Source organism: Canis lupus, chromosome 19 (genome assembly GCF_003254725.2).
Source record: "Canis lupus dingo isolate Sandy chromosome 19, ASM325472v2, whole genome shotgun sequence".
In the NCBI taxonomy this organism is placed as follows: Eukaryota; Metazoa; Chordata; class Mammalia; order Carnivora; family Canidae; genus Canis; species Canis lupus.
The window spans coordinates 27,084,089-27,110,611 of NC_064261.1; the positions used below are offsets into that span (position 1 = coordinate 27,084,089).

Consider the following 26,523-nt stretch of genomic DNA (forward strand, 5'->3'; position numbering starts at 1 on the left):
TTCAGTGAATACTTCCCTTATGAAGAGTAGAAACATTAAAGCCCTCATGGAACACAAAAGTATATCAGGCTTCACATTTCACGGTTCAGAAGTTATACAAGAAGTGAGGGAAATCAGCAGGAAGGCACCTGGGACCTGGAAAACTTGGAAGTCAGTCCCAAGGAAGGTATCTCATATTTATGCCCCTTGCAAGCCAAGGGTTGATTCTCACACACACACACACACACACACACACACACACACAAAAAAACCCAGGTGAGAAGGTCATGTATATAAAACTTGAAAAGACCATAGAACTACACTGTTCAATGTGGTAGCCGCTAACCACATGTAGCTCTTTAAATTTAAATTAGCTTGACTTGAATTAAAGTTTCAGTTTTTAAGTAGCCTTAACCAAATTTCAATATCCATGTGTAGCTGCTGGCTACCTTATTAGACAGCACAGCTAAAGAATATTCCATCCTTGCAGAAATTTCTATTGGATAGCATTGCTCTAGAATTTCTCATATAAAATGTTGAAAGCTACATTCTATTTAATTTGTCAGATCAATACAATTTAACCCTACTCATCAGCTGCTTAGGCCTGAGGGGGGCTTTTTGTGGATTATTTATTCCCCATTTAATGGGTATATAATTATTGAGTTCCATCCATGAGTAAAGCAGTATAAAAGATTGAGGAGCAAGATAAGACACTCTTCCTATTTTTAGGCATAGAGAGAAAAAAATGACTCTCCCAAGATTTTTGAAAGGAAAATGGAGCAGTGGAATTGAAAGTCATTTAAACCTGCAGATCTCATATTGTTGGCATTACCACTTAAAACTTTTCTCTCATGAGCAGCATAATTTTTGCACAGCTCACATACTACATTTACCTTGGTTTCCTGGGGCTGTTTTATTTGAAAGACAGTGCCTAGTCTAAGTCTGGGTTTCAATTGAAAGAGTCACTTTTGACTCCATGACTTTGAGCAAGTAATTTCTCTACTTCTATAAAAATAATATAGTTAAGTGTTCACTCTAACAAGGATCAAGGATCAAGATGATATTTGTCTACTCACAGATTTATTGACTATAAAAATGGTGAAATACAAGTATATTTAACTATTACTTCAAAAGCTTCAATTTGGGTTCTAAAAATTAACTCTGGCATCAGTTCAACCCATTAGGAAGTTACTCCTTTGACTGGAAGATGTACAATATAACCCATCAAAATGGTAGGAGATACAGCTTGAGAAAGAGAGAGAGACAGAGAGACAGAGACACACACAGAGAAGAAACATAATCAATTATTCTCTTACTCTGTACAAGATTATTAGTCTAAAGCCAGTAAAGGTAATTCTACAATCCTTACCTGTGATTGAGTCTAGGAGTGGACCTATGACCAAATTATGGCTAATTGGACAGAGAAAAACTGCTGCTGATGTGAAGCAGAGGCGGGTTTGGGTCTCAGAAGAGTCTTACAGCTCTACACCATGGTTCTCAAACCTGAGCACGTTTAGTCAAGGGACTTGGAAAAATAGAGGTTCTCAGGTCCCACTGCCAGAGTTTCTGGTCCAGCAGGTCTGGGATAAGTCCAGTCAATCTACATTTTTGTTAACAAGTTCTGAGGTGACATTTAGCATGCTGCTGTTCTGAGGAATCAACTTATGGCTTCAAAGCAAGGATTAGGAGTCCATGCTTTGTTTCCCAGAATGCTGTTGAGACTGGCTGAGATGCTGAGTGGGCATTTTAGCTGGAGAAGGATGTGGACTCTGAAAATGGCTTCATTGAACTGAATCCACCAGCTCTGAAGGCTGTGTTTGCTGAGGTCTTCCTTTGATGTGAGGTATAAATTTCATTTTTATTCCCCTTTTTTGAAAAAAAAAGTAGAATTAAACACAGTATAGAAAAACCTCACAAACCCAATACTTAGCTTACCACACTATTCCAGGGTGAACACCCTTGCAACACCATGCGTTCAAGAAATAGAAGTATGGACACCTCTCAATCTCCTTGCACCTAGCTTTAATTATTTAATATTTGTTCATGTTACTGAGTTTTTCTTCAAATGAATTTTCTATTACTTCCACACAAAATTACCCTAACAGAGATATCCCAGGGATAATATTGATTGTTCCGAATATTTCTGTAGAAGGGATTGATTAAAAGCAAGTCCTCAGCAAAACAACATGGATTCTCATAAAATCTGGATTTTCATCAAACATGTACATTGATTAGAATAATGAAGTCCAGATACAGGTAAGTGACTGCATAGACAAGTTTAAGAGAGGTGTAGTTCGAGACACTTAAAAGGGGCCCCCAGGTAAGGGACCACCACAGGACATGGAGTATCCAAACTGGAATCCTGGAGAAGGATGAACTGCTTGTTAATATTAACTCCTGTTTTCTGATTTCTTAGAGTTGGTTATGTGTTTCCATTTTCACCCCAACAGTAGATTTAATAATCCTTAGCTCATCTTTTTAATGCCATTTCCACAATATCTTAAGTGAAAGAATTCAAATAGATTTTAAACAAAGGAATTGAATAGGCGCTACCTAACTAATCCAGGTTAGACAAAGTAAAAGCATCCACCATAAAATATGCTACTCAAATACAACTTATTTCACCTGGATGTGACCTTCATTGCAAATACAGTGGTAAACTGTCATCTGCTAGACTAAATATATGTCATTAATTACCCTGCCCTTAATTGCATTACTATATTTTTAAGTCACAATGCTTTAAGTTAAATGCAGTGAACTGGCAAACTAAAGATCTTGTTTCTTTGAAAAGTATTAGTGGCATAAGATAGGGGATTGCGTAAACTAGCATTTTAGAGTGCTACATAGAAATAATCTCAGTTTGGCATTTCAAAGGAAGTGACTGGCTATCAGAAGAAAAAGTAAAAGGTCAATTACATGGGTTTATCTATCATCTCATTGTGCCAAAGGTTGGTGTTTAGAATCTCTGAAACATTATTAGTGAGCAAAGGTGTTCATGATTCCTCCTTTCCCTCTTAACATCATTGTGTTTTGCAGTTATCTTGGTCGGATAGAGGATCATCATAGATTTGTCTACATTGAGGCAGGGTCCCAAGGCTCCTATTAAATAGCAGAAGATTTCTGTTCTGTATCTCTCAGATGTATTGCTGTCCTAGTCAGAGAAGAGGCCTAGGGCATTGTTTAAATATGTAGGTCAAGGTTAGTTTTGCCGATAGGCCTATTAGGCCACAGTAGGATCAGGGACATGGAGGAGACAGAGGTGTCCATATCTTTTTCTCCTTTGATGCTTGAAAATCCAATCTTTGTGGTTAAAATACTGGCAATACCACCTGAAATGCCAAAATGACCTGAAAAAAGTGACTATTATGCCAACCCCACCTCTACTTAGATCAAGATCTCATATCAATGAGAATAAAGATATTAGTTACCCTGAGGTGGGTAGAATTTGATTCAATTCTGAATAATTAGCTATGTATCCTTAGGTCAGTGACTTGACATCTCTGAGTCTATTTCCTCATCCTTAAAAATGTGAATGATACCAACTTTCTTAGTACCAATGTAATGACACAAATAGAGCTTATATTTCTACTTCTTGGTTTCAAGCATGGTTTCTTATTCATAATAACTTAGATAACTTTGATTTCCTCCCATTTCACCCAACCCCGCACTCTCCTATGAGATGCTGAAAAGGCCACAGAGGTTAAGAATCAAAGAAGCAGAAGATTTAGGGATGCTCCAGAATAGGGGCATCCCAAATTCGACTGTTTAAATGCAACTGTTGCTAAAACACAAGTTCTGATTTTGCATGTCTAACAAGCTCCCAGGTACCTGCATATCCACATGGAGTCCACACTTCGAATAGTGAGAAAAACATAGGACTTGACACTAGTCATGCTGGGGCTGGGGAGCAATGAAGACAGGATAAAAGAGAGGAAAAGAGCTGGAAAGAAGGAAAGAATCCTTCAGGTGGAGATGTAGTGACAAAATTCTGTACTTCTCATTGTCTTTTTAAACAGATTAGATGATATCCATATCCTGTCTGACTCAATCAATTCAGATGGGAGATTGGTGCTGTCATTTGTAGGCAGGCATCTTAGTGCTGACTGTGAAATTGGATCTTCAGGATTGTCATCTAGCAAGCTACCTGGAACAAGTCCCCAGATAGCTGATAGCATGGTAATTGTGAGAACCCTGATTCCTAAATTGTTCCAGATCCAACTCTCCTTACAGAAGGACCAGGGACACCAAACTGAAAAGCAACTTCCAAAGACCTTCATGGGTCCTTAAATTTTTGCAACTAGTGCTTCCCAGAGAGAAAATAAAAAGTGTTCATGGATGCTGTGCCTAACGGGGGCAAGGGTTTTGAGCCTCTTCAATGGTCCATAAGCCCAGGAAGATAAGAAGAATTTGACATAGAAAATCAGATTCTATATGGCAACAAAATTGTTATGCTAGAAACATAAAATCTTAACTTACACAGGCAAGTATCTCAAAAATATATCAAGTGAGGAAGAGAGATTACAATTTCAAGGAACAAATGGTAAATGTAATTGTTTGCAAAACTGTGGGGGGGTGGAGGGACAAAGGGATGGGAAAGAAAAATACAAACCTCTCCTCTCATGGGGCCAGAGATGTCTGTTCTTACTTGCCTTTTAATCATATCAAGTAACTTCAAACCTTCCTCTCGCTTTGGATCAGGTCTAACCTACTGTTGAGCAGCTTCATGCTGCGCCACCAGTTCTGCACTTCCTGCTGACAGTAAGTGCTTCTCGAAGCCCAGCTGACTTTAAAGCTCAGATCAAAAGCTTTCTGGCCACAAAACAAATCACATTTGACAAAGTCAGATCCCTCTTAAGCCACAATTACACAGATTGACTTAGTAACCTAAATTATTAGTGATCTGACCCCCCAGTTTAATGTATTTTGTCCTTTTTAAAAGGCAATTAGTTCTCTTTTTTTGCTTTGTATTACTTTGTGTGTGGATGAGAAAGGACTGAGGGATGTGTAGAGGGAGAGAGCAAAAATTCTATTTGGCAAATCCCTTCCCTAGATGAGATAACAGTGTGAACACTATTACAGTGGGCGCTAACTGCCCAATCTCCCTCCTGGTTTGGTGGGTTACCCAGACCTTGGCTCTCATAGTAGTACCTTGGGGCAAAGGGTGTATTTTTCTCAGAAAGATTACTTTGTCACCGACCAAACTCATGACATTTCCTTTACTCAGGGTCTGAGGAAACTCATCAGCATACCTTTCCTATAATTTTCTTTCCAACTTTTGAATTGATCTTTGTTTCTGACATGACAAATTCACCAGCGGGGCATCCTTTCTTCCTGTATATAGGTCAGAGATGTGCCTGCTTAAGTTCTGAGCACACACAGAGGTAAAGTAGTCCTTCATTACCTATGTTCAAAGTTTGCTAAAGGTGTAGATGGTTGCCAGGAGTCAGCAGTTTTATACAGTGTCAGGACTTGTGGGCAGGCTCATCTTTGAAAAATAGCTCAACAGTGAATAGCTACAGGGACGCTGTTAAGCACGCTCCATATGAGATATAGTTTCATGGACGTAAAACTTTTTACAACTTGGATTTCATCTTAGGTGGCATATCAGGAAATTTATTTATAAATGTATAGAAGTCTGAATGGAGTAGAGTAGAAGGAATTCATGAAATAGTATGATAATCAGTGAATGACTGAATGAATGAGCAAGTGAACGAATGGAGTATGTTAGGAAAAAAAAAATATCCAGAACTTGGGCGCCTGGGTGGCTCAGTTGGTTAAGCACCTGCCTTTGGCTCCAGTCATGGTCATGGGGCCCTGGAATTGATCCCCACTCAGTGGGGAGTCTGCTTCTTCCTCCCCCTTTGTCCACCCCTCTACTTGAGCTCTCTCTTTCTTGCTCAAATAAATAAATAAAACAGTTTTTAAAAAATCCAGAACTTGGGAGAAAAAAAAAAAAAAAAGAAGAGTACAGTATGTCTTTTACGTATCATCCTGGGCAATTTTAACAGGACCACTCAATGATTTTTAATTCTCTAGGAGAATATACCTGTCATTTGGTTCTCTTATCCATTGGTTATTAGATCTTAGACACTGTGAAGTTACATATTCATGTATAAGTGTTTGTCTAAAAGAAAATATAACCCCAAAATTTTACTCTACTGTAGGACATTGATTGGCTTTGTATCTACCTAGAAGTCTTATTCTAATATTCTTTATTTTTTCTCTGCTCTGTGCCATGGCATTTTTTAAAAAAATCTACGAAACCAGGATACTGATAATTCTTATATAGAGAGGGGTTGTGGAGATTGAATTGATTTACCTTAAAAGCTCAGAACAGTGATGGCTCATGGTAAACAATGATTATATTGCTGTGATGATTTTTAGTCTTATGCTGGCAGGTACACAATCTCACCAGTTGGGGGGAGCCAAACTTGATCATGATAGTGCTTAGTAGCAATGATTTAAATTTTTTTTTATTAATTTATGATAGTCACAGAGAGAGAGAGAGAGAGAAAGAGGCAGAGACATAGGCAGAGGGAGAAGCAGGCTCCATGCCCCGGGAGCCCAATGTGGGATTCGATCCCGGGTCTCCAGGATCACGCCCTGGGCTAAAGGCAGGCGCTAAACTGCTGCGCCACCCAGGGATCCCTAGTAGCAATGATTTAGTATCTGTTTGTGAACTTGCTATTTAAAACACTATATGGAGGGGTTCCTAGGTGGCTCAGTTGGTTGAGCATATGCCTTCAGCTCAGGTCATGATCTAAGGGTCCTGGGATTGAGCCCTGAGTCTGGCTCCCTGCTCAGTGAAGAGCCTGCTTCTCCCTCTCACTCTACCGCTCTCCACCATTCAATCTCTCTTTCTCACTCTCGAACGAATAAAATCTTTATGGGCAGCCTGGGTGGCTCAGTGGTTTAGCGTCACCTTCAGCCCAGGGTCTGATCCTGGAGACCCAGGATCGAGTGCTTCTTCCTCTGCCTCTTTCTTTGCCTCTCTCTCTCTCTCGTGAATAAATGAATGAAATCTTAAAAAAAAATTAAAATCTTTAAAAAAAGAATGCGTTAACAAATTAATTAATTAAAAAAACACTATATGGAGATTTTAAATTAAAACCAAGATGTTCTTTGAAATCTCTTGTGTATCTAAAGTATCCTAGGTTACTAACCGTGCAGAACAGTTCGCACTTCTGGTTGTATTTGACGTTTTTCCTCTTTTAAAATAAAAGGGAAGTTTTAACGAAAGATGTGTAGAAAGGAGTGTTCATTAGGCAGAGATACAGAATACTTCTAGGTCATTTTAGTGGACAGATGACGTATAAGTCTGCTTTTAGCATGAAAAAAATAAGTCATTACTATACTGATATTTCCAATCCAAATAAAAAATATAGTTTTCTCAAATTTTAGATTTTTATATTTGGAAAACTCATATGGCAAAAATCTAGTCTTTAATAACATTAACATCACTTAGGTTTTATTATAATATATGCTATATATTTATATGTTCTATGTATGCATATTTACACATGTATATAACTATATGTATGTATGTCCTAATATATAGGTGTGTGTGTGTATATATATATATCCAAACCTGTATATATCCACCTCTTTATATATGACTCCATTGTGTGTGTGTGTGTGTGTATATATATATATATATATATATAACTATATGTGTATATATTGGCTTTCTATCTACCCTACTATATATATATGTATATATGCATATTATTTATGTTGCATATGTGAAAATTATATCAATATTATCATTAACAACAAATGTTAGCTATTAATTACTTACATGCTAATCTACATTATCCAAGTAAACTCTTTATGAATAGGATTCGTCCCTATTTTTATCAACTATGTACCAGAGTTCTGAATTCACTAGCACATAGTAGGTGCCAATAAATGTTAACAGAAGAATTTGTTATTTATAAATTTTAATTCAACCTAGTAGTTTGCAACTCATTGCATTATTTTTTATTTTTTTTTACTCATTGCATTTTAGAATCACCTGGAAAAAAAAAAAAAAAAAAAAAAAAGGGATCCCTGGGTGGCGCAGCGGTTTGGCGCCTGCCTTTGGCCCAGGGCGCGATCCTGGAGACCCGGGATCGAATCCCACATCGGGCTCCCGGTGCATGGAGCCTGCTTCTCCCTCTGCCTGTGTCTCTGCCTCTCTCTCTCTCTCTCACTGTGTGCCTATCATAAATAAAAAAAAAAAAAAAAAAAAGAATCACCTGGAAAGCTTGTATTTGTTTACTTATCAATATTCACCCTTGGATCCCATTTCAGATAATTAATTCAGAATATCTGAGGTAAGAGCTTAGGCAGTGTTACTTATAAAACTATCCAGGTGATTCAAATGTATAGCTCGTGGCTGAGAACCAGTGATAGAACCTCCCCTCAAGACTGTGTTAAATTGGGCAGCCCGGGTGGCTCAGCGGTTTAGCGCTGCCTTCAGCCCAAGTGTGATCCTGGAGACCCGGGATCAAGTCCCACGTCAGGCTCCCTGTATGGAGCCTGCTTCTCCTTCTGCCTGTGTCTCTATGAATAAATAAAATATTAAAAAAAAAAAAAAGATTGTGTTAAATTTCCCCTGAGGGCAATTGTTGGACCCAGGGAGGGAAGCGGAGGCTGCCAGCCAGGCCTGGGCAGTTGTGCTAGAGGGTGAGTTCTAGTCCAATATATCTCAACTCTCTGAGACTGTATCTTCTGCATAGCCTTCCGGATTTAGACTGTAGTTGGGAGAAGACAGAGCGGTCAACATCTCTGCATACACTCATGCTATCCTTGGGCTCAGATACAGATGCTCTAGTGAGCAGGATAGTTAATAAATTGGAGTAGAGACATCTGTGCTCTGTCAATATCTGTCCACTAGGGGATGAGCTGGCCTGTGATCAGGTTCTCAGATTCAGATTCACAGCTTCCCCAGAAACTGTCCAGGTGTTACTAGGCAGTAATGACTTTCTGCAACTGTATAGTTGGATGGGGTTGGGACTCTGCTCTGGATGACCCATCCAAGACTCATATTAAAATCTTCCAATCTGTGTTTCTTCCAGAAATGGCAAGTGAATCTCCCTGCTCTGGTCCAGCTCTCTACCCTGCAGTGAGAAGTATCTTTTGGATGTGAAATCTTCCTCAGCTGCACATAATGTGTCAAGTCAGGCATTACTGGTCCACTTGACAGATAAGGAACTGAGCTCAAGAGCAGATAGGTGACTTGTGATCCTCACAGAGCTTGCAAGTAAATGCCATAAGCAGCATTTGAGGTCTGGTCGGTACATTTCCAAGTCTTTTCTAATATAGCCTTTTTAAACCTGTGTTAGTGAATCAGTTTGCTCACGTGGTGATTAGGGAGCAAAACTTGGGGTTTGGATGACTTGAGTCAAAGCATTTCCCCTTCATAACTGTGTGATTTTAAGCAAGTTCCTGAGCCTCAGGAACCCTATCTGAAGTTAAAAGGTAATAATACTCATAGTATCTATCTTTCTGAAGATGAAATACCTTAATATAGGTGAAATAATCTATAACATTCTTGGAACAGGGTATGCAGCAAAAAGGTAGTGTTAGTACACAATTGTTATTAATATTTTCCTGTTAGGTCTCTGAGTGGTCATTCTTTTTCCTTTGGAATAGCATTCTTTTTAAATTTATTTTGTATTTTTTATTTAAATTCAGTTTAATTAACATATGGTGCATTATTGATTTTAGAAGTAGAATTTAGTGATTCATCAGTTGCATATAACACCCAATGCTCATTTCATCATGTATCCTTTGAATGTCCATCACCTGTTACCCCTTCCATCACCCACCTTGCCTCCAGCAAACTTCAATTTGTTTCCTATAGTTAAGAGTCTCTTATAGCATTCTTAAACTCCTTTCTTAAAAAAACCATACAACTTGCTAACTTAAATTACTGATCCCATTGTAATACAATATAACCTGTGACATATAGTACAAAACAAATACCAAATATACAAATAAAAATTGCAAATCTCTCTCATGATTAATGGAGATCCATAATTATAAAATAAAATGTCAACAAGTTAAATCATTCTGCACTTTATATCCATAACTCAATGATCAATTAAAACTTATTCCATAATGTAAAGATATGCCAATGTTGGAAAACTTCCTAATATGATGGGTCTCATATTATCAATGAGAATATATAGTCAGGAATAATTAATATGAACTCTAACAGATCAGTGTACTTCTTGAAGTTGCATACATATTTTTTTCTCAACTTGAAAAAATAGTTTATAATGTTCACTTGATGTATACATATACAAATATAATTAGATATTTAATAATCTTTAAAAATTAAAAAATAAACTTTAACCATCTTTAAAAATTAAAAACTTCAATTACACAACTGCACATATATGTGTATATCTACACATCATAAAAGTCAACCAAATCTGACTAAAAATATATCTATCTAAATACTCAACATTATATTTTTTGAAGACATTTCACAAAAGAGATCAGTTAAGTATGTTTGCTCTTATTTCCATCACATGTTGTAAAGGTATACACTCAATATTTAACCACAGCTATCATTAGCTGGTGGGCTTACATATTATTTGCATATTCTTACTTTTACTTAACAGTACTATGTATTCTTAAATAAAATAAGATTGTAAAAATTAAAGTTATTGAAGGAAAATCTTGGTAGATTTAAATCATGTTTATTATAAACATGCTCTTGTTAGATACATGAAATATAAAAAGAAAGCAATTAAAAAAAACTTATTTTCACAAAGGCCTTTCATAATAATTAGAGAATAGTATAGGTTGGGGAGACAAGAACCAGCACACTTTGAATATCCATTACGCACAGGGAAACATGGTTTAATTCCATTTTAACCCCCCTCTTCCCATTCTTCTTCTGAACGATGCTCTTGGACATGAGCCCAGGGAATGGAGGTATTCTTTTTCTTCCATTTCCCCACAGTGTGCTTATTCAGCACTACTTTTAGAGTTTTAGTCACCTTACTTACCAACTCTTCGGTTGAGTTGAGCTGGGCTGTGAGTACCCGTGAGGTCTGAGGAACTGGAAAAAGCCATCGGAGAGAGCAGGGACGCTAACGGGTCATCACAGTTGTCTGTAACGATAAGAGAGAAAGAAAGTAAATATTATTAGTAAGAGACAGCTTGTAAAGAGAGGAATCAGGCATTAATCACCATTATTTATTAACTATTGCTCTGAACAAGGCTAGTAGCACTTGTTTCCATGTGCTATTTCATTTACTCCTCACAGTCCTGAATGACAGGTATAAATGTCTTTCACAGTTGGAGACACTGACATTCAGAGATGTTACGAAGTTTGTCCAAGGTCACAACACTAGAAAATGGTGTGGCTAGAAATCTCACTGATTTGTCTAACTCAGATGTCTAACTATCATCTGTTCCTTTAATCAGTTACTTGAACAAAGTCTCAAGTTATGGCTATTGAACCTATTTTAGAAGAAGTGAGATTGTTGAAGGGCGGCTACAATTGTTTACCTGCTCTTCCATCTTCAGTTCCTGGGACTCCTGCCATAGGGTATCTAGATGGACAGAATTATTTAGATAGTCTCATTCCTAGTTGTATGAAAATCTTTTGAAAATGAAAAACTAATTCTAATGAGTAATGTCTATTCCACAAAGTAAGGGAGTATCGTCCCTGATCTTGTACAATTTTGAATCTGATATTTAGAAGCAGCCCTTCCAGTCTTCCCTAATGTAACAGGTATGCTCTCTAAGGTTTCTTTGATGCTGTTCAAATGTGGAACAGAATGGGGTCATGGGGAGAAATGTGGTCTTGACAACACAGACCTGTTCCTCCAGATTGAGCATGCAATCTCATACAGAGGACCCTGCACTTCACATAGCAAACTGGTCATCTAAATGTTCTGTAATCATTAGTCATTTGTTTGTTTGCATCTTACACTAAGTGGCACACTCTTTGTAGGACTTTAGCAAATAATCTGATACATAATAAGCCTTCAATAAAGGTTTGTTGAAAGAAATGGATGGTGAAGGAAGGAAGGAAGGAAGGAAGGAAGGAAGGAAGGAAGGAAAGAAGAGAGGTAGGGAGGCAAAGAGGGAGGGAGGAATTAGTTCACACAACAGTACCAACATGTTTTTTTTCTATTTTTCCATTAAGTATACAATTGACCTTTCAGGACTTTGCAAAATGATGTCACGAAATCTAGATATATCTCATTCAAACATAATTCTATGTCATTCAGTTCGAAGGTAAACTTTATGTATTAAAGGCTCTTAAGAAAAATGGTTCTGATTTTTTTAATGTACGTTGGATAGGAGGTTGTTTGTTTATCCAGAAAATTCTGAGGGGACTATTTCGTCTAACTACAGGAAAATTAATGAGAAACATAAGGATTAAATTTTTGTTTGTTAAATGTGTTAAAAAAATCAACTGGCAAAGTGTATTTTGAGTTTTTCCCCAAACACAAATGTTTGAAAAATATTTTGAGGTACTTGACAAAAACAAAACAGAGCCAGATTCTCACTAAAGGAGGAATGACATAAAAATCACAGCAAGGACACCTCTGCAGTTATGGTCATTCTGCAAATAGGAAGGAGAGTTCAAGGCTCCTTTATTCCAGGCATAAGATGCAGGTGAGGGGAGGTGCATACATACTTGCAGTGCATTTATTTGGAAACACAGATTGGTTACTCTATTTATACATTAGTAAATAATTTTTATATGATGCAAATATTCCATTTGTTTATACTCATCTTATCATTAGGAAACATTAGGTGAATACAGAAAACAGAACTCAGTGGAAATATATCGTACTTGTACATACCCACATCAAACACCACACACTATCAGATTTCACAGCTATGCTATGAGCCACACCTGTCTGCAACTGTAGTTACAATCATCCTCCAGTTTCAGAAAGCACGCCTCCCACTACTCCCTGATAGCTCACAACCCTTCTGACATCCACTTCCACAAGCAAATTGAAGTTTTGTTTTGTTTTGTTTTTTTTAAATGCTGTTAATGACATGTTTGAGCTTTGGGCCCCTAATCCTATTTTTCCTCTAAAGTAAGAATAAAAGTGGCCTAAGTGTTTCAGTTTAATTCAGTCCAAAAAATATTTATAAGGACATACTTGATGTTTGACCTTGGACAAGCACTAGGGGTAGAGTTGAGTAAATTGAGTCTCAGATCTCATGGAGCACTGAGATCACTGAAAAATGGAAAGAGTCAATCAATCAATCAATCTCATGAGAAAGTTTAGGAGAATTTCACCAAGGTTACATCCCAGCCAGTACAATGGGATCCACTTAAACAGACATCCAGAAAAGTGATCTGGTCCATCTCCTCTAGCCCTATGCAGTCTCCCCTTTCGGAAGGTGTTGGCTTCACGGAGAGGTCAGGTTCCAGACTCTCTTGGCCTCAATACCAACTGTCATTTTCTCACTGGCCATTTCTCTTCTGAATTGTACCTTCCTTGTATCTCCATTTGTGGAGTCAATATTTCCACTTTGGAAATTAGTAAACCCATCAAAAACAATCTGTGCTAAAAAGAAGATCCGTGACAGGAGATTGTGCAGGACTCCTCTAGTCATGGGCCCTGTGCATTGCAATAGTGGCTTTTAGAGAATGTGGCTGAACTTTTGTTCTTTCCCTAAAAGTGATAATAATGGGAAAATCTCAAATCAGAAAGGAAGAAAGACATCTCCTCCCCAGCCAGTACATAGCTCTGGGCTCTCTCTCCGTCTTCTCTCTGTCATCTAAATTGGGAATAGACCAGGCCTCTAATCAAATTAATCTTGGTCATTGGGAATTAAGATTTGTCCATATAGGGATGCCTGGTTGTCTCAGCGGTTGAGCATCTGCCTTTGGCTCAGGGCATGATCCTTGAGTCCGGAATCGAGTCCGAGTCCCACATCCAGCTCCTTGTGGGGAGCCTGCTTCTCCCTCTGCCTGTGTCTCTGCCTCTCCCTCTCCCTCTTCCTCTCTCTCTCTCTTTCTCTTTCTCTGTGTCTCATGAATAAATAAATAAAATCTTAAAAGAAAGAATTTGTCCATATAACCATTCTAAATCCAAAAGTGTGTATTATTTTTAGACATGTGTCCTATTCTTAAGGCAGAAGAGAAATGATCTAGCATAAATTAGAACAGCTTATACATATTATAATTCATGATTTGGGACAGTCTGGGACTGTGGAAAGTATCAGGAAGGCTAGAGCTAGGAGCTCTTCATTCTAGATTATTTTTTTCTATTGCCCCAATGACTCCGGGTAATACATTCAAATGCACTAAATAGTATCTTCATTGTCTGAAAAATCAAGAGAGTCATCTCTGACATATTCAGCCACAGAATCATTTTTAAAAAGAATGAGAATATATGGAAAAATATGCAGGAAAACCCCCTTTAAAGGATAAAGAACAGAATGAAAACACAGAGCACTATATGAATCGTCTGTAATATTTGCTGTAATTGAGACCAACCATTTCAATACTTTCATTTCTTGAACTTTATGACATATCACAATACTTGCTCAGTAATTGATGTCACCAGTAGCTCTATTGCCCTAAAGGTTTACCAAGGGCCAGATGAGAGGGAGAATATGAAATGGTGGGGAAACGAAGGGGTAAAGAATCACCGGAGAGTGAGGACAATATTGCATGGGGCAGTCCTCCCCTTCTGTGGACCAGCCACCTTGCAGAGACTGGGCCAACATCACACCAAACACATGGCTGGGAAGGAAAGAAACAAAGCACCATCTGCTCCACCATTCCTGCAGGCTTTAAATAAGCAAACCCATGTTGTCATCGCATTTTAGGCACCACTCACATCTCTGCCTTCTGACAGTGTGTCTGCACAACACTAAACCCATCAGTTGGTTCCTCCAAAACTGTGGTGGATGTTTATCTGTATTTACATGAGGTAAAAGGAAAGGATGAAGAAACTCAGGTAGGCTGAGAGATGTTTGGAGGGGGAAACATACCAAGGGACTGACACTAGGCTTTCAAGGGGACATATACAACCCGAGATAGGCTTTCATGATTTTACCAGAATATCATTTTCCACAGTTGATGAATGCATTTTAAATAAATGGGGCTTGTCTTTAAAAGATTTTTTACGGGGGTGCCTGGGTGGTGGTTCAATCGGTTAAGTGTCAGTCAGACTCTTGGTTTTGGCTCAGGTAGTGATATCAGGGTTGTTCAGATTGAGCCTCACATTGGGCTCCAGGCTCAGCATCAAGTCTGCTTGAGATTCTCTCTCTCTCCATCTCTACCTCTGCCCTTCCTGCTTGTGCTCATGCTGTCTTTCCGTTTAAAATAAGCAGACAAATCTTTAAAAAAATAAGATATTTTTTTTGCAAAAAAAGATAAAGTTTAAAAGCTATCTAATAATGCAAACTCTTACTCATGTATAATCTACTAATTTTCCTTTTTTCCTCAGCAGATAACTTTATTGCCATATCTACTAATTTTCCTTTATAACATAAAGTCCACTTCCTACCCCACCCCATTCCCACGCTAGTGAAAATCCATGCCTATGAGTGTGATGGAAAGTAACTCAGCTCTTTCCAATCAGTAACTGCTGAACAACCCCATTCTTATTTGCAAATGACTAAGCCCTACATTCATAAAGCAAGAGGATACAGGAACCCAAGGAACTTTTGAAATAGTGAAATTCAAGCCCTTTACTTTACAAATGAGGACATCAGGCTTTAGGGAGATTTAGGAGTCTGCTCAGGATTATTCAGTCACTGATGGACTAGCCTGGACCAAAGCTCAGATTTCCCCTTTCCCAGGGGTGATCTGCCACCTCTGCATAAGTCCAGTAATCATAATTATATTATTTTTCATAACATTTGTTTTAACAAATAACTTTTCTTATGCAAAAAGAAGGGCACAATTGCATCTCCCGGATAACAGAAAACCAGTGCAGAATAGCCTATGATTTTCAAAAGAACTTGAATTTCTTCTCTATTTTTCTTGCCTTCTTATGTCTTCCTTCAGCATCAAAAAGAGAACAATAAAGGGAGGATTTAAAAAAGTAAGAAGAGATCAAGAAAAGTGACTTGTTTCCTTATGAATATTTGTGTGGCTCCTCAAGTCAAGCATTTTATTTGATATTTCCAGTCTGAAGAAGTGGGGATAATTTGTTCCTTAATGTATATGAACAGCTACATATTAAAGGTCTCCTATCACATTAATTAAAAGGTAAAGGCACAAGAGAGAGTTCTGAGTAAATATGATATTTACATAGCTTTTTAGAAATTATCATTGACTCTTTAAGATGATTCTACTTTAAGTAACATTTTTTGTTGCCAACATATATTTTTATACATTATTATTAAAATACCACTCCAGTAACAGATGGCCCTGAAGTTAAATTGTGAGTATCGTCTTGATTACCACAGTAAATTGTCTGTATATGGGGATTTGGAACTTAAAAGATTCACTTGTATTTATAGGTGAGATAAAATTCCTCTTAGCATTGCACACTTAATGGCCTACTTTGTTTAAGAGACATAAAGCATGCATTTCGTGTAGTGCCTACAATGGTGCTTAGAAGTGACAACTCATGCTTTTAGCTTCCTTTATTTTTTCCCCTTGTTACCTATAATTTCACTTAGTAAACAACAAAAATAAATATTCTAATATTACTCTTGAATCTGACCCTGTTCCTCTTTTCCACCGTGAAATCCTAAAATATAAATTACCTCATGATGAACAGATCAAAAAACATGACTCTCTAAAATGAGTCATGAAAAGAAGGTTAAACCTTCTCTGTCCTGACATTCATCTCCAACTTAATGCAGTCTCTGCTTGCTGAATACTCACGGTTGTATTCTTTGCTATAGGAGGATACAATTAAAGTCCAAGACACAGACCCTGAGTTCAAGAAACCAAGTATTTACTTTGGGTTGAAAGATAATCTCTCTATATATTTTTAAGAAGCTCCTTATGTTTATGAACAATTCCATGCAAAAGACCTTTGACTTGGGATCCAGGAACCCCGGGCTCTTTTACCTTCACTGTGAACACGCTCTCATTTTACCTTTCTGTATTTCAGATTCCTCAGTTGTAAATGGCAGGGGATATTGCTCATTTGTTCAATCAACAAACCATAACTGGGCACATTCTAGACTTCTGAGTGTCCATAAGACTTTAAAGATAGTAAAGACAATGATAGCAAATTCCTCAAACATGGTGAAGATGGGCACACCACTGGCTGCACTGCACTAGTGATTGGTGATGGATGGGATGCAGTAGGCTGCACGAGCATCTAGAAGAGAGGCTAGTGCTGTCTAGGGATTGACAAGAGCACTCTCGGATATTTTCCTAGATTTAAAAACAGTTCTACTCATTTTTTATGTTAGATTTGATTTGGAGGTCCTTCACTTGTAGGTGGCTTGCTAGGACTACGTCATAATCAAGCATAATAAGTATGACAGCACGGCAGCAGTGGCAGCCGGTGGCACAGTGTCTGTCTAGGTTGTTGGCAGTCACTGAGGCCTATCAAGAGGGAAACCATCATTCGTACTGTATGGCTGAGGAAGATACAAGGGCTTTTGTCCATTTCACACTCTAGTCAATGTCTATACTGGGCTTTGAACCCAGGTCGGTGTGATTCCTTGCATATCACCTATCTGAAAAGTGGCTTCCAATTCCTAAAATGACATCAGGAATGCCTCCTAGATGGGCACTGGTGAGTCTTCCATTTGACTGTCTTATATGAGGTAAGCCCTTCTTGGATTTTTTCATCCTTACATGAATGTTCCATAATTAGCCCAAACTCAAAATGCACCTTGAAACATGCTTTTCTAAGTTACTTTTCCTTTCATATTACTCTTTTTCACCCCCAGATTTTTTTTTTAAGTCTCATGTTAGTAATACTGGATTCTCAACTGTTTTAATTTTCCATTTTAACCTTAAATATAGTTTATTAATGATTTAATCTAATGGAACAAATGTTTCCTAAATCCCTTGTGTGTGAGGCATATGTTATACATACTAATTGTGGGGCAATGTAAGGCACACAAAATATCTTGTTAAGCGAGGATATTATTTTACTCTAGCATTTAGTGTCCAGGACTATATATATGTTCAATAAATATTTGCTCTAAACAGTTGAAAGATTTCTTAGGAGGTGCCTGGGTGGCTCAGTTGGTTAAGCATCTGTCTTCATCTCAGGTCATGATCCCAGGGTCTGAGGATCTAGTCCAGAGTCAGAGTCAGGCTTTCTGTTCAGCGGGGAGCCTGCTTCTCCCTCTCCCTCTGCCCTCCCCCCAACTTGAGCTCACTCTCTTGCTCTCTCTCTCTCTCAAATAAAATCTGAAAAAAAAAAAGAAAGACCTCTCAGATTTGCATTCGTTTTTTTTTTCCTCTCACTTGTCTACTACTTGATCCTATCAGATTTTTTTTTCCTATCAGATTTTTTTGAATACCATGTTATAATTTTTGCAACTGTCTTCTCAGTTTACCACTTGTGTCTATCTTCATTCAATCATCATTTCTAAACCTCTGTTCTCACCAAGCCCTACTAATATGTCAGCCTTAAATTTGGTTTCCATTGGTGGCATCATGAAGATGAAGGAACAAAGAGAGGGTTGTGAGCACATAATAGACTGAGCATAAGGCCAGGGTGTCACTGATAGGGTCACAGACTGGTCAGAGAACTAGAAACTGAGGTCCAATCATCAGATTCAGGAGTAACGTGCCTGTTGCTGAGATCAGCTTTGGTCAGAGACCAAAAAACACAACTGCTAAAAGCATTACTGGTAGTGTCTAAAGTCGAATATACTAAAATTATTAAACCTGTAGGACTATGAATGTTCCTTCATAGTGAGCTGGTTTAGCTAGAAGATATGAAATATTTAATGGTAAAACAAGGTAAGATTTACAGATAAAACGTATTAGAAATTTCTGGATATAAACTGAGAGTGGTGACTAGATTATTTGGAGGGTTTTAATAGCAAATATAAAGAAAATCCAAACTTTGAAAAAAAAATTAATAGGTAAAAATTTACCTATTAAAACAATTCTAAATTCAATTTTATTTCTATACACTCCTGATACTTTCTTCCCATCCCCACCTATCAACACTCCACATAGAACACACCCATCAACATTACAAAGAACACAACACAGACACACACATACACACACACACACAAAGATCACAGGTTTAAAAAAATTAAAAATACAGATGATGTCTTTTTACTTTTAAGAGCACTTTAAGGGATTATGTATGGAATATTAAGATGAATAAATGGAGGCAAGTGAAGAATTATAAAGACAGTGTTATGCCAATTTAGTGCTCATCAGAGCTGAGAATTTCTTTTCTAGAGCTTTGTCTTTTTCAGTAGATATCTATTCTTTCTTTGAATACAGTGAAGCTAAACTTCCAATAGCTACTCATGATCCTGCATTGAGTAGTTCTAAATTACAATAAAAATTCTGGTTACTCTGGAAACCCCGATTTTAAAGTGCAGATCAATCAATCCTTAGACATTTGTAAAACCCTCTTCATCTTTAATGGGTATAGACACAGAATTTCTAAAGGAAACACTAACGTCTCTGTGTGTCATCAATCTACTCTTTGGAATTGAGGGAAAAGGCCTGATTAAAAAGATAGGTTTGGATTGGAAACTGGCCAGCTGGCTGACAGCACAACTCAGTGAGGTCAATGCCAACCATTTATGAGTGGATGGGATAAACATGTACTGATAATGTGAACAAATATTGATCTTTATTGGTCTTTGTAGATAAAAAAAAAATAATGACAGCCCAGAGACAGAAGCAATGGTCTTTCAAGATCATAATCTGGCTGTGTGTGTATGTGTGTGTGTGTGTGTGTGTGTGTTCTTTCTGGACCAGTTGGAGACTGTAGTATATTTGGAAAGAACCCAGACATTGGAGTCCAGCCCAGTCTGAATTCAGATCCTGACTCTGCAGCTTACTAATTATATGTCCTTTGGGATGTCATTTAATCTCAGTCTTCTCTATGTATAATGGGGATAATAAGTGTACACAGGCTTGTTATGAGAACAAAAAGAGACAATTCATGTAAAATATTTAACCCAGTGGTTGGCACATGACTGGATGCACATTCATTCCCTTCATTTGCTGTCCCCTTTCTTCACTAGATTCAAGCTCACCATCTCCAGTTGCAGTCACTGCATTTGAAAAATGACATTTCTTGTACAGTTTATTACATATTTTAGACTTTTCACATCCAGATGGTTTTAACACTGTTTCTTTATCAGCACTTTAGGGCTCTTAAGATAATTCTGTACCAAGAGCTATTCTGTTTATACATTACTTACATGCTCCAAGACTAAACCCAGCACACTTTCTAAGTTTTATCACTTTTTTTTTCTTGTATTCAATAATAGTTCTTAAGCATAATGTGCCAGGCATCATGCTGCCTGGTTCATTATACTGGTGAGTCTTAAGAGGAACACAAGGCACAGATCTTAGATGACATTACAAAGAACAAGGTTGTAGAAAATACGTGGTTTTCTTTCTAGACCTTATATTTGATTTATTTTTTTAAATAGACATATTAAAAACATGGGCCTGATATGTTTGTGTTTTTAGATCAGAAGCTTAAAAAGCCGAGAAACACTGCTCTGGGTGAAAGAGTCTCACCAATTTGTATCTTGTGAAGTTTGTTCTGGTTTTAACATAGAGAGTGGGGCATGTCTGTGTGTGCATGTCTGGGGTAAGGAAGGATGTACAGTAGTGAGGGTAAAAGACAGAGAGAACCAATCAAGGCCTATGGAAATAGTAAAGAGAAATAATAAGTGCCTTACCTAAGCAATGGCAACTGGAATGGAGAAAGGGTAAGGAAATTGAGGTATATTATATAAGAATCATCATTGCGTGGTGCATTGAAAGGGAGGGAAGAATAAAGGATAACTTCAAGGTTTCTGGTCTCAATGACTATTTTATTTTTCTAGAGACCTGGAAGCTTACAAATAATATGGAAAGTCATATAATGTTATAAAGTGGTAAGTTCTTAATAGTCCAAAGAGAGAAGTGAGCAGTGAGTACTATATTCAGTAAAAAAAAGAAACATCACATTGACCGGAGATAGTTCTCCCGTGCTTTCAGAATACAATTCTAGTTCCTTGCCTCTCTATATCCATTCATAATCAGACTGTTGGTTATTTTATCTTCTAGTGTTCCTTATTTCTCAGTCTGTGCTCAAAATTGCCAATTTCTCAACAGCTTTCTGTACATGCTGTCCTGTACCTCTGTGCCCTTCTATATTTGACTGTGTCCTAAATAACCTCTATATCACCTTCCTCTTGCCCACTCATCAACTTCTGTTTCCTGCAAGTGCTCCCAGAGCATGTCTGATCTCTTCAGGCAGAGATCTCTTCAGGCAGACTTCCTTCTTTGGGGCCTTTTAGGTCTTGTACTCAGCCTCAGTAGGAGGACCTAGAATGGCAATGTGCTTTTATTTTGATGATATTGTTTTACATGAGGCATCAAGCTCTTTAAGAACTGGGACTATGTCTTACTTCCTATTCTCATTGCCTTTCAAAGTGATGATCACAGATCAGTTGTTCAATAATTACTTGTTGAGTAGAATCTTAGATAAATGAAGGAGAGTCTTAAATCCAGATTAGAAATCTGAGCAGGGACAAGGCAGCTTTCTAAAATGGGAGATGTCTGGACAACAGTTAAGACTTTCCCCAAGTCATATAGGGGAATGAAATCAAAACTGAATCTTTAAAGATAATTTTGATGAGATCATCATTACTATTTTTATATGTGTGTGATTTTCAAAAACCTTCTTTAGTTGATCTTTGGGGGAAAAAAGATGTCTTAGGTGAGTAGGACAGCTATATAGGTGACCATCTAACAGGTGAGAAGCACAGTTATGAACAACACACAAGTAATTAGCTGGAAATACAAACACATCTTCTCTCCAAAGTACTTGTTCTAGCCTCAAACATCTCTCCCACCTAATTCTGCTGATAACAAAAGCACGGCTTGAAAAACAGTAAATATGAAGGGGAGCTTGACTGTGTAAATACAATGAGTATGCAAGTATCACGTAGAATAAAATTACTGTTGAGTTGCATCAGCCTGTCTATGCATTTAATTGTTCTACTGACTTACTTGATACATTTAGGCAAATCCATTCCCTTCTCTGTGCTGCAGTTTTCCTCCCTAAAATAGTGGTGGAGATGCTTGTTCTCCACAGGGAGATTGTGACAAATTGGGATTATTATGAACAAGCAACAGAGAAAATAATGTTCAGCAGATAAAAGTGCTCAATTAATGGTAACTATAACATTATAATTATCCAGTAAGCCTCTGTATGGATTTTTGAGTAAGGAAATGATGTTTACAGAATGCATAAACTTGAATCCTAAAATTTTGAAATGAAAACATTTCCAGTTCTCAATGATCATCTCCCTTAATTTATCACTAGACCTCTCTTAATATTGCTTTTAGGATTTGAGGATGGGAACTGGGCAAGGGTGGCCAATAAACTGGCATTAGTGGTCCCAACTTACCAGCTGCTTCCCTTTAATTGATGATGGATGGCTCTACCTTATCTGTTTATTCTCTTCTAAAAACAATTTTCTCATTGGAAGGGAAGGAACCAAATAGAGTTCAGAGCTAAGTCTCAAATCTGGCCCTGCTGTCTCTGTCATCCTTTGTACTTTGTCACTCATACAAGATACAGCCAAGCTACTGCAGTAGAGAGAAGATCTTCATTTATTATATGCAGACAGATATTAATTATCTGAGCCCCTCAGCTGATCATATTTCAATTTTGGAAATGCTATCTTTTATATAACTCAATAAAAAATCCTGGATATAATTTACTGGATTGAAGTGTGGTGTGCAATTTGTTAAAACATTCTCTAGAGAATGTTTGCTCATCAGAAGAGAGAGAAACGGGTAGATTCCAACAGACAATCCATTCTACCAATTGTTTTTGTGGTTCAGAGAGCTTACCCATCTGATACCAAATATTATCTGATCCTGCAGGACTCTATGAAATAACCTACCAGACACTCAAATATAATGATTTTTTGAGACATTTCAAGCCTCTAGATAATGATTTTTTGGGGACAGGCTAAAAATAAAAGCTTGTTCCAGGCAAAATGCTTCAGCATGTTCTACTTTTCCTTGTAAAATGCTCTTCTTGCTCATCCTGAATTACAATTGTGACTCTTAAGCAAATGTTGGCTGTAGCTATGAAGACATAAAATGCTATAAATGTTATATGGACATGTCCAGGTATTTGGTGCTGTAATTTAAAAGCACCAATAAAGTTTGAGTTGTATTCAGAGTTTGCAAATCTGTCACGGTCAGATGAGTTCAATTTCCATTTTTCCCATACCCAACCCTTCAAATTATGCATGAACAGATTAAAAATAGCAGGAAAATACATTGTATTGTGTTCACTAAATATCTCTCATTTTGGAGGAAATCTTTAGCAATCAAATAACATGAGAAAAGACACACTGGAAAGCAATTATAACCCTGGGAAAATTTCATTTCATTGCTCAAGACAGAAAGTGGTATATTTCAAAACTGTGAGCAAAGATTAATGGAGATGAAGAGAATGGTAAGTGGCCGTGAACCAAGATATTTAACTTTAATGTCATTGCAAAACACAAGAAGTCATCATTTCAAGACTCAATAACCTCAAACTGAAATGCATTCATTGCTATTTTTCATTCCCTTTTCCCCCCAACACTGTACTCTGCAAGTTGAATGGGTCTGACAAGGAGTTGGTCTGAAAGTGAAGGGTTCTTTTCCTGAACAAGGTTAAGTTTAGCTTTGATGACAGCACAGCCTGGAAATCTCCTGCCGAGGATTTCCTGCAGGCAAGAAGGCAGAGGATTTTCACTTTCTATGTCAGCTTTAGCTCTATCTCAAGTGGTTATGAGTCAAGCCTTGGAAGAGAAAAGACAGAATGAAGAAAATAAAACCTTTAATGCGTAGCATCGGTCTGAGAGTTCCAGACATAATTTTTCAAGTGCATTTTGATGAACTGGGCCACAGAGTCTAGTTCCTTCGAGTCGGTATAATGTGTGAGGAAGGCATTCTGGTTTGTTTAAATGGAATTTTAATTGGGGAGTAAATTTAGTGTACTAGGAAAATGTGAACGCATGCCATTTGATACTAAATACTGTATTTGCCAGACAGACTTGGACTGAATCTCTATGAATACTGACTAGTTGAAAAAAATTAGTCATTTGTTCATGTTTAATAGGTACTGATGTTTGAACTGGATAGTTTTTGGTGGTGGTGGTGTTCCTGCTGTGCCTGTGCCTTCAAAAGAGTTGGACCTTGATGGAATTCTACTTTGGTCATCTACCTGTAGTACTTCACACCATTCCATCATCCTCATGTTTTCTGTGGCCTATTACAGTTCATGTGTCTGTTTTTAATTTCTTGGGGGCACTCCCTGGTATAGATCCTGATTCAAGATCAAGCTCCCAGATCTCTGATGCTACACTTGGGTCAAGAGAAACCCTAGGACACTGGTGGCCTCTGTTTTGTAGCTTGATCTCATTTTGATAGTTCATGTGACTCCCTCCATTGCTAATTTGGACCTCTGGAATTTATCTAACACACAGACAGAGCTTGACAAAGCTCTCTCACCCCATGGTGGAAGAAAAAAGAATGATAGACGCAGAGAAGGGAAGATTATCAGCATGAAAGTTATATGGACAAAGTTTCCCTTCCTATCACAAAGTGTCTGGCAACATAGATCTTCTGTATCCTGTTCCAGTGTTATAGCTGGCAGCATTATAACAGAACACATCACTTATTCAATTTAGACAATGGCATACTGTGATGGGATTTACATAAATTACCTCGTTTATTCCTCCTGATACTAATTATGAATTAGATATTATTGTCTTGGTTTGATAAGGAAACAATTTTAGAGTATTTAGGTAACTTACCCAAGGTCACAGCACTTGGATTGGCCCTAGATCTTGTCCAATGCCTGTTAGCAATAACTACCTTATTACCATCGTTCAGAATTGACCCAGGACTCTTCAGTCCAGTCTGTTCATTTTTTTCTCAATATCTTGACCAATCTTGAACCTTGGAATGTTTAGAAAAAAAATACAAAGGATCTTTAAATACACTCTGCCAAGTGCTATCACATCTATGAGAGTATGCCCAAACCAACCATTAAATCAGCAGGCATAGGTAAAAGGTCCACTACTAAAACTTCCTCAGGAAGACTTCATCCAAGTCCTTTTCTGAGATTTTATTACCTGAAATTTAGTTACCCTGGTTATGCCCAGGACTGTATCTCCAGAGTCTACAGAGGAGGCAAAAAGGAGAGTGATTACTGATTTAGAATGAGATCCACTCTACTACCTCTGCTCCTGGGACAGCAACTAATTGGCTTCACCCTTATGAAATTTAGAATTTTTGTCCTCTGTGACACCCCAGATATACAAGTCCTCCTGCTGTCCTGAACTTTCTGACCTCCACCAGAATTTACCTTGGCTTTTGAGGATCTTCCTGGATAACTTGCCTATGGACCCTCAGATTCTATCTGTCTTCTGGCCTAAATAGAAAGATGATATGCAAACTGTGCTCCTCAAGCTGGCCCTTCTCTTTCCTCTAGAGTCCAGCTTCACCTGACCAGCAGGTTTCCACTCACAGACCTGCATAACAGTTTTGCTCTTAAGATTTATATTCCGGAAGAGATACTAATATGAAACAGCATGTAAAAATCAAGGCCTTCCTCTGAAAGCTCTTGGGACGGCCAATGAATCACGTTAGTGAGGCCTCAGTGGCACTCCCACAATCCATTTCCAGTAGAGCTGTACCGGTAATTTTGAATTGTCACTGTAACAGTCCTATTGAGAATAGGAAATTGGGAGAAGCCTCTGTCCAGAATTGTAGGGACATTAATTAAATGATAGAATACATTCTTCTACCTTGATTTTAAAAAGTTTTGAATGATCATATTAATATTTTTCATATTATCTCCGGAAATTTAGAGCATACACATAATTGTATTAGTATTTGAATTAGAATCAGACTATGTTACAACATAGATCTTTATGCTTTAAGAAGTTTCTTTTCATAAAGGGATCAGATCTCAATTATGCAAACACTGTTTTGGGGGCAAAGGGAAAGAAAAAGCAAAGCAATATTCATGATGAAACTAATGGGCAAAGTCTATAGTTCTTTGCCAATTTTGATACCTAAGATGAAATAATACTATGGAATATGGGACATATCCTGAAATATTGCTTCTCTAAGCCTACATTGTAGACATTTGAGAACAAATCCAAGTATGCAAAATCCTAATCTTCTGCATCAATTTCAAGCACCACTCCTGAACACCCTGATCAAATTCTTGTTCCCTGCTTTGGAACTAAGCAATGGGTGGCTTCTGTCACTTACTATGACACATGATAGTTACTGTCCCCTCAATTAGATATTGAGGCTCAGGAAGAGCCCTATGCATTCCTCTATACTCCAGCCTAATGGTGAGCCCCATGGGGGGACTAGTATCATGTAAAAGGAACAGGGTTTCAGATGCATACCTT

At 37.7% G+C, this 26,523-nt stretch overlaps 1 protein-coding gene across 2 annotated transcripts in view; it reads right to left on the reverse strand.

Annotated features, from left to right (window-relative positions):
- Positions 1-26,523, reverse strand: part of CNTNAP5 (contactin associated protein family member 5) — a 796,284-nt gene that overhangs the window by 611,018 nt on the left and 158,743 nt on the right. For both annotated transcript variants that reach the window (XM_035702065.2, XM_035702066.2), the window contains exon 2: positions 10,983-11,087. In XM_035702065.2, the coding sequence (XP_035557958.1) occupies positions 10,983-11,087 (105 nt within the window). The remainder of the gene's footprint in view (positions 1-10,982; positions 11,088-26,523) is intronic.